At 40.2% G+C, this 12,104-nt stretch overlaps 1 protein-coding gene across 1 annotated transcript; it reads right to left on the bottom strand.

Moving 5' to 3' along the window:
- Positions 1–10,553: 10,553 nt before the first annotated feature.
- LOC133895113 (uncharacterized) lies at positions 10,554–11,631 on the bottom strand. The gene is made up of 3 exons (XM_062335303.1): positions 11,388–11,631; positions 11,214–11,301; positions 10,554–11,139 (listed from the first exon to the last, which is right to left on the bottom strand). Exons 1-3 carry the CDS (start codon positions 11,629–11,631, stop codon positions 11,079–11,081), a joined length of 393 nt encoding a protein of 130 aa, XP_062191287.1. The 3' UTR covers positions 10,554–11,078.
- Positions 11,632–12,104: the final 473 nt, after the last annotated feature.

The raw sequence follows: 12,104 nt of genomic DNA, 5'->3' as shown, positions 1-12,104 counted from the left end.
TAGTGTAATCTAGGGCTAAAGTTGTTGAGTTTGTCCTGCGCTAAGGTCCTGATGCTTGTCTCCAATAGCCGAGAGAAAGAGAGCCCCCCGGTTCTGGGTTCCCTCCTTATATAGGGGTGATGTACCGTCTCCTATTCAACAATAGTCGATAGGGAGTCCTTTTCCTTGTCGTCCAAGTAGATAGATCTATCCTGGATACTAGTCTTATCGAGTTGGGTAAGCAATTGAGATCTTCCTAGTATATACCTTCTGTATTTCGGACGCATCAGGTACCACGAATTCGGTTTCATAATATCCGAAGTTGTTAAATATACTCACGATATACCCCGTCTGTATATGGTATACTTCTTATATGTATATACCTTATAGTTATATATTCAATAGTAGCTCCCTAACTCTACTCAGCAGGGAGGATTTCACAAGCACCTACTCAAGTACCGCCAAGTCCAAGCCTGGTCGAGTAGAGTAGATTGTACCCACAGTCAAAAGAATCAAATAAGAAGAGGCTTCGTTCTGAGTATCAAGTGGAGACACTTTTGGATCGAGTACCCTGCTGTTATCCGCACTTGAGACTCAATAAGAACCAGTAATATCGACTTCTCGACATCCGTCCCTGAGTAGAATTAAAAAACGTTTCAAAATTTAAAACAATGTATATAGGAGCATTAAATGCGATCAGACGGGGTGCAGAGATTCTCATGGTGCCATCATCCCGCTTTTCATGTCGATCGAAGCACCATATTTTTTAGCTGAAGCGAAAATAATTTCTGAGTCTCATCCACAGGCAAGGCCTATTTAATTATCTGATGAGAGAACTTCACTGTCATTGTCTTAGCCTCGTTGCCTCCTTTGTAGTCTTGCCCTTCGAATTCATCCACCATTGTTTACATTCTACTCAAAGGCTTCATCTTTCACTTTGGATCTTATGGATGGAAACTCCCAATTGGACGACTTTGCCTTTGGGGGTGCTCAACACTATCTCCAATTAGACGACTTTGCATCCAGAAGATTTCGCCTTCTTCCATTGTGTCTGCACCTCATGGCGTGGAGTGTGTAGTTTTTTACCAAGAAATCGATATTCAAAATCTAGGACGGTGGAATTTTCTCCTTGGATCCTGAAAGGACCGTTTGTGCACCAGGATGGCTTGGTGGAAGTCCATTGTCTGGGAAGTGAAGCAATTTTTGACTTTCTTTTTCGAGGTTTAGTCAGCGATAGCTAGGAGATGATTGAGGTCTCGAATGGGAACTTGATTATCATCAAGCGAGAGCGTTAGATCAAAGGTAGGGTAATTAACCCGGTGACCGGATGGTTCTGTAATCTCTTATCGCTTTCCTATGATACGTTTTGGGTGAACCTGGAGGGGTTCGTAGTGCGAAAGGATGAGAAATTATTCGTCATCATTGTTTCGAGGATGTCATGCTTTCATCTTTAGATTACGAGAGGAGTGCACATTTATCTTATCAATGAACCACCACGGTGGTTTCAGATCTCTATTTTGGTGGCATATTTAGGATTTTTTGGATAGAGTGGCTTCAGGAGATCCATCGGGAGTTGTGGAGACATTGGAACAATCGATGCCTGAGTTTGCGATCTGGCAACTTGATCTGAGTGGTTCTAGACTGCTCTTGGTCGAGTCTTGCGCATTTTTCCTGAAGGTTGGTGAACAAATTGATGATCCAGCTGAGCACAATGCATCGACGCCAGTTTCCCTCCACGCATTCGGTGATGACATTTGGGAGCCACTAGAATGGGAGGTTGCTCCTTGCGCTAAAGAAAGATCAATTCTGCTGGGCATGACCTCCAAAGCCATACCATCAATACCCAGAGTTCCCAACCCTGGTCAATTCATAGCTTCTGCCAAGTGAACTCAGCTTACTACCGATACGATTATGATGTGCTTGAAGTTTCCTATCATGACGAGGTTTCTAGGACCATAAAACCCCTTGAGGGGAATTTCAAGTGGCATTCTTGTAAATAGATATCACCAAAGCTTTCTCCTTAGTCGAGTCGTAGGCTTTTTGGTATATTTTGGTCTGATGATTGTAATGAAACATTGCTGATACTTTGCCTATCTAACATGCTATTGTCACTATTTCCTTATCAATAGAATAGAGTTAGCACTCGTAGGTGCAATCATGACTCGTAGGTGTGTAGACTACCTTCAAGACTTATTGATCGAATATTCATTGGTATATGAAAACTCAACTAGACAAACTATTAGAAATATTGGCCCTTGAGTAATCATTCAACACAATCGTAATAATAAAGAAATGACTTAGTGTAAAACTAGAAATAGAAAATAATGATAGCCTTTAGCAAACTTTCATTAACTTGCATGCTTGACCAGTGTACAAACATGAACTCGATGAGAACACACATGGGATCGACTAGAACCTTAGAACCTTTTTTAGCCATTAGGCGTGAGATATCTGATAATCTCTTGTGTCGTTATAATTTATTAGGTGTAGTTGTCCGTCATCAACCCAACATATGCCTGTACTGGCTCTTATCCAAAGCAGTCGATGCAAAGTTAGATAAATTTTTGGAAGACATATACAAAATTCAAGAAAAATATGGTATTATTATGTAGCCCCAAACTCTATGGTCGATGAGAAGATTACTCGATCTAAGAGTAGAAAGGAACATACCTGTGTTATTGAAAGTGTGTGGTGTTGTAGCCCTCGATTATCTACTCGATGACTGGTTCGAGTAAACAGTAAAACCGTAGCATTGAAAGTATGCGATGTAGCCTCCGACTCTCTATTTGATATGATAATCAAGGCAGAGAGTGGAGCATATGCACCAAAATATACTTGATGTGGCCTTTGTCCCTTCGCTTCATGATTGAATTCGAGTAGATAGTGTAGCATAAGGACTGACATTATATGATGTAGCTTCCAACTCTCAGGTTAGTATGATAACTAAGAAAGCAGAAAAGTGAAGCAAGAAACACCAAGAAAGAATGATGTAGCCCTTTACTCTCTACTCGATAACTGGATCAAGGGGAGAGTAGAGCATAAGCATCGACTTCCATTTCTCGACTACGTACTTGATGATTTCAGCCCCCAAGCGGGTGGTTGAGATCATGTTATGGTCATCGGGTGTATTCGAACAGCCGGGTAAGTAGCATTAAAAACTCACTCCCGCTCGTGCTCATTTTCACCGCATCCTTTTATTTGACGTGCAATAATGACCGCGCACCCCTCTTTGCAGAGATTGGACAAGTCACAAAGTCTCAGTGATGCCTCGACTTCCGCCAGACATGCCGTGCGATCGAGGCGGCCTCACTCTCACGCCCAGCGATATCGGATCTTGATCGCTCCATGTGTATAGTGCAACATGTTTCTATGACTATAAACATGCTTCCTCCGAGAGACATCATCGTTTCTTCTGACAAGGATGAATCGATCGAAAGGCTTAAGAGGAGAAAGAACAGAATGTCCGTCGGAGGTCACCGACCCTTCACCCGCCACCTCCGATGTTTCCTTAACACCGATGCCGCGGAACGAGTGACACAGGAGTCAGCGACACGAGCAGCACATGAGGGAGATGAAGATGGTGGTGATCTTGATGAGGTCATCTACCATGTTGCCGACAAGGTCTTCGTCGATGGAACCTCCGAACCTCAAGTGTTAGAGAAAGTGCCATTGTCTTCTCCGTCGACAACCGCTAGATCACCTTTGCGCCCTACGAAGGGCCACTCAGCATTGTCAACATTGGTCAGCAGCTTTAGTAGGGTCTTCACCTCAGACACTCTCCTTGGCCCTCACGCTGGCCAGCGTCCGGTCCCCGGCGTGATCAGCTGTCGTCCGAGGGATGAGTATAGAAGGTTCCTCTACTCATTAAAGGGGAAGTAGGACCTGCATTATTTGTAAGAACTAGGCGAATACTTTCTGTCAACTTTGCACTAGCCATGCAGGTTAGACAAAAAAGAAAAAGTATATAATCGAGTAGTCAAAGTATATCTTTTCTATAAATGAAGCTTCCGGAGTTGGTCGATATTCCATGAGTGCTCGAGTATCTCCCCGTTTGGAGTAGATAGCTGCACTGATCCAGGTCGGGTAACTTCTACCACTATATAGGGTCCTTTCCACTTGGGTGATAGCTAATGGTGTCTAGCCTATTTCTACACCTTTCGTAGAATAAGATCTCCAACAGTGAGTTTTTTGGGCTAAATCTTTTGACTATGATACCTACGCAATGCTTGTTGATACTTAGCCACTCGAATAGATGCTCGATCGCGATACTCCTCGAGTAAATTGATGTCATCCGCTTGTAACTGCTCTTGCCCTTCCTCCGAGTAACTTTCCACTCATGGTGATCCAAATTACAACTCAGTTAGGAGCATCGCCTCTGCTCTATAAACGAAAAAAACGGAGTTTCACCAGTGGCCCTGTTAATCGAACTACGAACGACCCATAGTACCAAGGGAAGTTCTTTCACACAACGTTTCGAGTAAGTCTTGAGCCTGTCGAAGATCCGAGTTTTGATGCCCTGCAAGACTATACCATTAGCACGTTCAACTTGACCGTTACTTTGTGGGTGAGCTACTCAGGCGAAACATGTTTTGATACCAAATTCTTCACAGAACACAGTGAAGGTCCCACTTCTGGGCTGACTATCATTATCCGTAATTATCTTATGTGGAATACCAAATAGAGTAATTATACTCCTTATGAACTTTATCTTTCCCACAGGTTTAGTCTTGATCCACTTAGTGAACATGTCGATAGACACAAATAGGTACTTATAACCACCTTGGACCCTTAGGAACGGTCCCAGAATATTCAAGCCCCAGACGTAGTAACACCAAGAAAGGGAAATTATTTGCAGAGCTTAGACTAGTGCTGGTCATGGATCTGAGCTCCCCTACCTCCGTCGTCACCCCACCCAGCTCCGGCAGCACCACCACCACCGAAGCTGCCACCCGTCGCTAACCTGTTCAATTCTGACACCCCCACCATCACCACAGGTCAACCGACCGTTCCCCACCACCACGACGGGTGGCAACCCGTCGCCTCGCCATCCCGCCCATCGCTTGCCACCACCACCGGGCCAGCAGCCTCCCCGAGCCTCCCTCTAAGCCAGGGGATAGAGAGAGCCTTGCCGGAGCCTTAACCCCAAAATCCTGAAACCTTAACCCTAGCGGCTCGCCGGAGAGAAAAAGCGAGGTGGAGAGGGAGAATACAAAAATACAGTGAGTAGGGGCTAAATCACCTGGGCAAGTTATACTAATCCTGTAATGGAATGCCCCTAGAATGTTCCCAAACTGGGTTATAAACATCCTTAGCTCGTTTACAGCTCACACAATGATTAGCAAAAGCAAATTAAGCTAAACTAGACATTACCTGACCTAACTGTTGTTTACCAACTGAAATCTTCTGTTAACGATCTGAAACACAAAGAGGTATTCAGCTACCTGAGCCATCCGTTCACCCGGGTCATGATAGCTTGGTATTCATTATATCTGATAGCTTTGCACCCCTTCCCCCCCTGATTTTTCTATTGCTGCGTTCGTGTAGATCGGGACCCTTCTGTACTTGCTGCCCATGTTCACAAATTTTGTTTGACATCCAAAAATCGGACCCAGCAAATTTCCAAAATCCGCAAATATCGTGAAATGCGTTCGAAATTCGGTGAGAATCCGGTCAAATCCAAGGTAAATCCAAATCGACCAAACCAGTCGAATTTAACCGAAAACTGATCAAATTCTACTAAAAAAATGACCGCAATTTTCTCCATTTCATTTGTGGTCGAAAACTGCTCAATTTCCTATGAAAACCGCTCGATTTTCATCGAAAACCATTTAATTTTATCGAATTTTAGTAAAATTCAAGAAAAACAAAAAATAGCTCAACCTTATAAAATCAATGTGAAACAAATTTTGTTGGTTTTCTTGTAACATGATATATATGATAAAAGTATCTATAATCATAGAAAAGTTGAATATTTTTCTGTGAGAAAATATATTTGCTAAACCTAGTTAATGCATAGTTAATTCTTTGCTAATAAAAAATCACGAAACTAATTTTGTTAGACTTATTACATGATCTCATATCTTTTAAAAATACATAAACTCATAAAATAGTTATTGTAACATGCAGTATTGTGTAAATATGTTGCAACTAGATTAATTCATAACTAGCTCATCACACCTCTAAAATTAGTGAAATCACTTTTATTAATTTACTTATATCATGCTTTATATTAGAGCTACACTGGATGGATGTTAAAATTGCATTCCTTAATGGTGACTTGCACGAGAATGCATATATGGTTTAATCGGAAGGTTTTATTATGAAAGGTAAGGAACACATGGGTTATAGAATCAGAAAATCCATTTGTGGACTAAAGCAGGCTTCCAGATATGGTACCTTAAGTTCGATGAAGTCATAAGAAAGGTTGGCTTCAAAAAAAAAAATGAAGTGGACAATTGCATTTACATTAAAGTTAAAGGGGGCAAACTTTTCATTTTGGTATTTTATGTGGATGATATTTGATTGACTAACAGCAATTAGGACATGCTGCAGGAGACTAAACAGTTTCTATTATCCAATTTTGATATGAAGGATCTTGGTGAAGCCTCTTTACGTTTTGGGCATTGAGATTCACCAGGACATGTCGAAAGGGGTATTAGGTCTATCCCAGAGGGCTTACATTAACAAAGTGCTAAAAAGATATAATATGCATAATTGTTCTGCATCATTTGCTCCTGTCGTTGAAGGGGATAAGTTTGGTTCGTTCCAATCCCCGAGTAATCAATTAGAAGCTGATCAGATGAAAACGATTCCTTATGCTTCGGCAGTCGAGAGCATTATGTACACTCAGTCTGCAGTCTTCCCGACTTAGCTTACATAACAGGGATATTGGACAGATATCAATCTAATCCAAGATTAGATCACTGAAAAGCTATCAAAAAAACCATGCATTATTTGTAAGGTACTAAGCATTTCATGCTCACATATAAGAGGTTTGATAATCTTGAGGTTAATGGTTATTCAGACGCTGACTTTGCAGGGTGTATGGACACAAAGAAGTCGACTTCAGGTTATATTTTCACCCACCCTCACGAGAGGAGCCATTTCCTGGAAAAGCTCTAAACAATCCTTTATTGCATCTTTTTCGATGCAATATGAATTTGTAGCATTTTATGAGGTCATTGGGCAGGTTGTATGGCTTAAGAATTTTATCCCGGGGCTAAGAGTGGTTCACAGCATAACGAAACCGCTTAAGATATATTGCGATAATAAAACTGCAATATTCTTTTCGAGTAACAACAAGTCAAGTTGTGTTGCCAAACACTTTGACAAAAAGTCATGTTGTGAAAGCTATAATTTAGGATCAAACTATTGAGGTTGAGCATATAAGTACAAAGTCCATACTTGCTGACCCACTAATGAAAGACTTACCACGCAATGTATTTAAAGAACATGTTGTCTGCATAGGTTTAACTAATATCCTATGATTATGAGATAATTACTTTATAGATCTCAGTCTCGTGATCTTGGATATAAATGACCATTAGAGAGAAACCAACTCCCAAAATATAAGCTTTATCCATATATAATGAAATTGTGTACTATAGATTATGAGGTCTAGTGACATTTGATAGCTGCTATGACAGCATTATCTTGGTGTTCTATTTTGTTGAGTATGGACTAATGATGATTGATCGTTCGATCAAGTAGGAGAATGTTATTTGTGAGGTTATCGATCAAGCTAACAAACTATCTGGCCGAGTCCTTAGGTGGTCGCTATACCCACACATGCGTCATGATCGGTGGCGACTCCACCTAATTGGTTTCAGTCTCGATCACCTAGCGCTATACAAAGAAAGGTTAGCCTACGGCTAAAACAAGATCAATTTATGAGGCTCGTACAAACCCTAATATTCCTGATCTAAAATTGGCGCCCGTGATGATCGAGGGCCGACACTAACGCCGGTGAACCGCCGACGACCTCTGCATCATCTACATCTATGGCTCGTCTTCCTTGAAGTACGACACCTTGCAACATGTGTCAAAATAGTTGTAAGTTTTTTAAATGAGCACTAAAAATTGTAGTTTTTTTGCAACTTGTGCCAAAATAATTGTAGATTTTTAAAATTTACTCTATCATTAAGCTATGCAATCTATGTAATTGGCCTATCATCCTCACCCAAGGTAGGTTGTGACTAGAAACCATAAATGAGCTCAGTAAAATCCTGTTGTCATCCACTCTACCTGTAAGACATGTTTGTAAAGATAATTTTCTCGTGTTCTAAATTCTAAAGTTTTTGTTGGATGAATTTGATAATAGCTTGAATTTGTGTAGATCTCAATAGGTTGTTTCTGCTTTTATCCGATCTCGCACTGCTTTTGTTTGGCTCTCTCTGGCTCGTTCTAGTCTCTTATGGTTAGTCATTCGACATACCCATCGCCTTTTTATATAGACGGGTCGGGAAGGTGTACTAGACTCGAGGTCTCGAGCGTAATTTTTCTAGTTTGTGTTATTTAGAGGATTATTTCTCTAATCCAAGAATATTTTTCATATAGAACATTATGAACTACTTGAATTATTTGCATATGGCTTATTTACCTTATGGCGGTTATTAAACATACTGTATAAGATAACGGATACGTGTATGATAGTGCTACATCAAGATATACTGTATTGCTAGTAATTATTTAATTGTTAAATCCTCACAATTCTTTTATCTTGTCGTAACAAGATTTCCAAGAATCAGGAAAAAGAAAGGTTATGAGGTAGAATGGCTGCTTAACGATGCAGTGCACTAGTGCTCCACATTCTTCTCTATATGTAGTACTGTACATGATCATTAAGAAAAATAGGTTACACACTGGTTCCGTGGTGAGGTCATAATGGAAGAAATTGTAATTGATCTCTCTCATCTTAGCTCAGCGGATATGTAAAATCTCGAAAAGAAACTCGTTTGATTGCTTGTATTCCTATACAAGCTGATTTGATAGGTGTAAATATACAGTCTCACTTTGGTCTAGAAGTGAAGCTCGATTTGAGCTTTACTTTGCAGTCTGGCTTGATGGATACAGACTCGACATATGCTCATGTAGGCGGGTCCACCTGTCAGTACCACAAAATTATTTTCATACGAGTAACCAATCACAATCTTAACTCTTACATTCACTCATACAATCTTAAATTCAGTCAACAAAACAGAAACTCAACTCAACCTATTTAATCATATACATCAAACCAAACATTTTTTTTCAACAAATACTATATTTCTTCATCTCACTTATACGATATAGCTCTACAAACCTTGTTCGGAAAACCAAATACACCATAAGACTCTGCATGCACAACTATCTCTCTGACTTCCATCAGTTATTGTAAACTAGCTAGGGATCGATAAAGTTTAACATCAATACTTTCTCCAATCTAAAATAAATATCGTTTTGAGTTACATGTACTATTTCTTTTATATATTGATTTTAGATACTTAAAAATAACACAGATATCTCAAAAATATTTTCACGATAGTATATTTTTAGTATATTTTTATTAATATATTATAATAAAAAGAATAGTCAAACTTGTATTTTGAAGACCACATCTATATTAAAGATGAGACTTGAGTTGGGCCGGTCCGGTTCGGCCTAGCACCCTTCGGGCTTCAGTCCCTTCGGGCCGTGCCTGGAACAGGGTTAAAAAACTGACGATAACCGAGCAAAAATCGCGATAACCGACCATCTCGATCCGGTTCGATTTCAAAAACCGAACGGTAACCGAATTTGAATTCAAAAAATTCGAAAAAATAAAAAATAAAAAATAAAAAATTCAAAAACAAATCTTAAAAAAAACTAGACACAATTGTGAAAAACTTTTTTAAAAATAATGTCGTTTGCATCATATTCTAAAGGAAGAAAGTTTGAAAAAAATAAAAAAAAATTGAAGCGTGCAGCTCAGTTATTAACTCATGTTAAGGAAAAGTTTAACATGCAAATACATATATTTTTTTAAAAACATATCTTAAGAGGATCTTTAAAATTAATTTCACTTTATTTAGAGTTTTATTAATTTCTGTATGATTTTTACAAAGTTTACAAGCATAAAGTGAATACGTTAAGAAACAACACTGTAATTAACTTTTTTATGTGTATTATTATTTTTTTCCTACATAAATCATAGTATAAATAAACTAATAAAAGTGATTTCACTAATTTTTGAATATGTGATGGATCAGTTATGAATTAATCTAGTTGCAGCACATTTACACAATCCTGCATATAACAATAACTAATTAATGAGTTCATATATTTTTAAAAAATATAGGATCATATAAGACTAACAAAATTAGTTTCATAATTTTTGGATTAGCAAAGAGTAAACTATACATTTAACTTGGTTTAACAAATACATTTTCTCGCAGATAATTTTGAATTTTTTTAAGTATAAATGCTTTTATCATGTAGATCATGTTACAATAAAACCAATAAAATTTATTTCACTTGATTTGAAACTCAGATGAATTAATTATTGATCTTATAAGATTGAGATAATTTTTAGATTTTTTTTTAATTTTCACAAAAAAAATCAAAAAACCTCTCAATAAATCGAGAAAACCGAACCGTTAACATCAATACAAAAAATTTAAAAAAATCACTCAATAAATTAAAAAATCGCTCGGTAACCGGTTCAAACCGACCGGTTACGAACGACTAAAATCATAATTATTTTTCAAAATTTTAATTTTATCAAATAAATTTTGTCTAAATTTTTTGAATTTTTGAACGATAAGCCGAACACTGGCCTAGAAGGCACGAGGAACTGTACTGTGCCGGACTGGCATGACTAGCCTGCGGGCACGACGGCTGCGTCGTGCCGGGCTAGTACGGGCTCAGCACCATTCTTGGCTGAGGCGAGCGGACGCCGGCGAGCGCGGCGACGGCGAGGACCAGCGCGGGCCCAAAGTCCCAGCTCGCGCAGCTGTTGGCCTCCTCCTCCACGCGCAGCGTGAAGCATTTCGGGTCCAGCGTCCGGACGAAGCTGGAGATGTCGCCGAGCAGCACCGGTGGCATCCCGGTGCACCTGTTCCACGCAATCCCTATGAACATCATCAGCGATCAGGAACTGCCCCTCGTGGAGGAGGAACTTCAGGAACTGCTGGTTCCTGCAGGCTGCAGCCCCCCAAGAACGTCATCAGCGATCTTCCGGATCAGATCAAGGAACAGGCTGGGACATCGATACGTACCAGGGATGCTTGGCGGTGGCCTCACGGAGCTCCCGCATGCTCTCCGGCTCCCGCGGGTACACGCTGGTCTCCAGGATGTACAGCGCGCCTGATTCCCAATTCCGATTCAGACCAACGATGACCCAGAGAAAAAGAATTCTAACAATGGAGATACAGATCGAGACTAGTACGCACCTGTAGAGGTCGTGCTCTTGAGCATGCTCTTGTGGCCGACCTCGGAGTGGCGCGTCTGCTGCTGCTCCTGCGCCGTTGGTCTTGTTGCTCCTGCGCCGGCTCTCGGGTGGTGACTGGTCTGGTGAGGATGAGGACGGAGTGGATGAAATGGATAAGGATGGGGAGTGGAGCACGCGTCGGGTGACAGAGCGCGGGTGACCAGCAGTTGGGCCGTTTTCGTGCCGGGCCGATAAGCACGGTCCATTTTTCGTGCCGGATTGAGCCACCCATCGGACCAATATAAGGCTCGGCACGGTCCATAAATCGTGCTGGGTCAGGTTGGCCCATCTGCGCTTGTGCCGGTCATGCTTTTGATGGACCGGGCTGGGCCGTATTTAGGCCGGCTCAAAAAGCACGGCCCAAAGTCTCAGCTCTAATTAATATCTAAAATAACAATTATTTCGATTCAGAGTGAGTATTAAAGGCACGTTTGGTTGGGATGAAGTTTTTGATTTTTAGCTAAAAAGTTGTTTTTTTAGTTTCTGGCTTTTGACTATTGACCTTTTGCTATTAACTTTTACAATAATTTTTTAGCTTTTTAGTATCAAGCTAGAAAAACTCTTCTTAACTAGTTTTTCAATTTTTAGTTTATTTCTTCAGAAGTTAGCTTTTTAAAAACTAACTTAACAACTGTATTGTTTGATTTAGCTTTAGCTTCGAAAAAAAAAATTAAACCAA

This window comes from Phragmites australis, chromosome 16 (assembly GCF_958298935.1).
Source record: "Phragmites australis chromosome 16, lpPhrAust1.1, whole genome shotgun sequence".
NCBI classification, from domain to species: Eukaryota; Viridiplantae; Streptophyta; class Magnoliopsida; order Poales; family Poaceae; genus Phragmites; species Phragmites australis.
The sequence above is the reverse complement of the archived record's forward strand: the minus strand, read 5'-3'. Positions and strand labels throughout refer to the sequence as shown.

What these genes read in the sequence shown, in the direction of transcription:
- LOC133895113 (XM_062335303.1), bottom strand. Translation starts at nt 11,631, where the DNA reads ATGGACCGTGCTTATCGGCCCGGCACGAAAACGGCCCAACTGCTGGTC. An exon ending in CAAGAGCACGACCTCTACAG is followed by an intron (nt 11,302 to 11,387) that starts GTGCGTACTAGT and finishes ATTGGGAATCAG; the next exon opens with GCGCGCTGTACATCCTGGAG. An exon ending in GCCACCGCCAAGCATCCCTG is followed by an intron (nt 11,140 to 11,213) that starts GTACGTATCGAT and finishes GGGGGGCTGCAG; the next exon opens with CCTGCAGGAACCAGCAGTTC.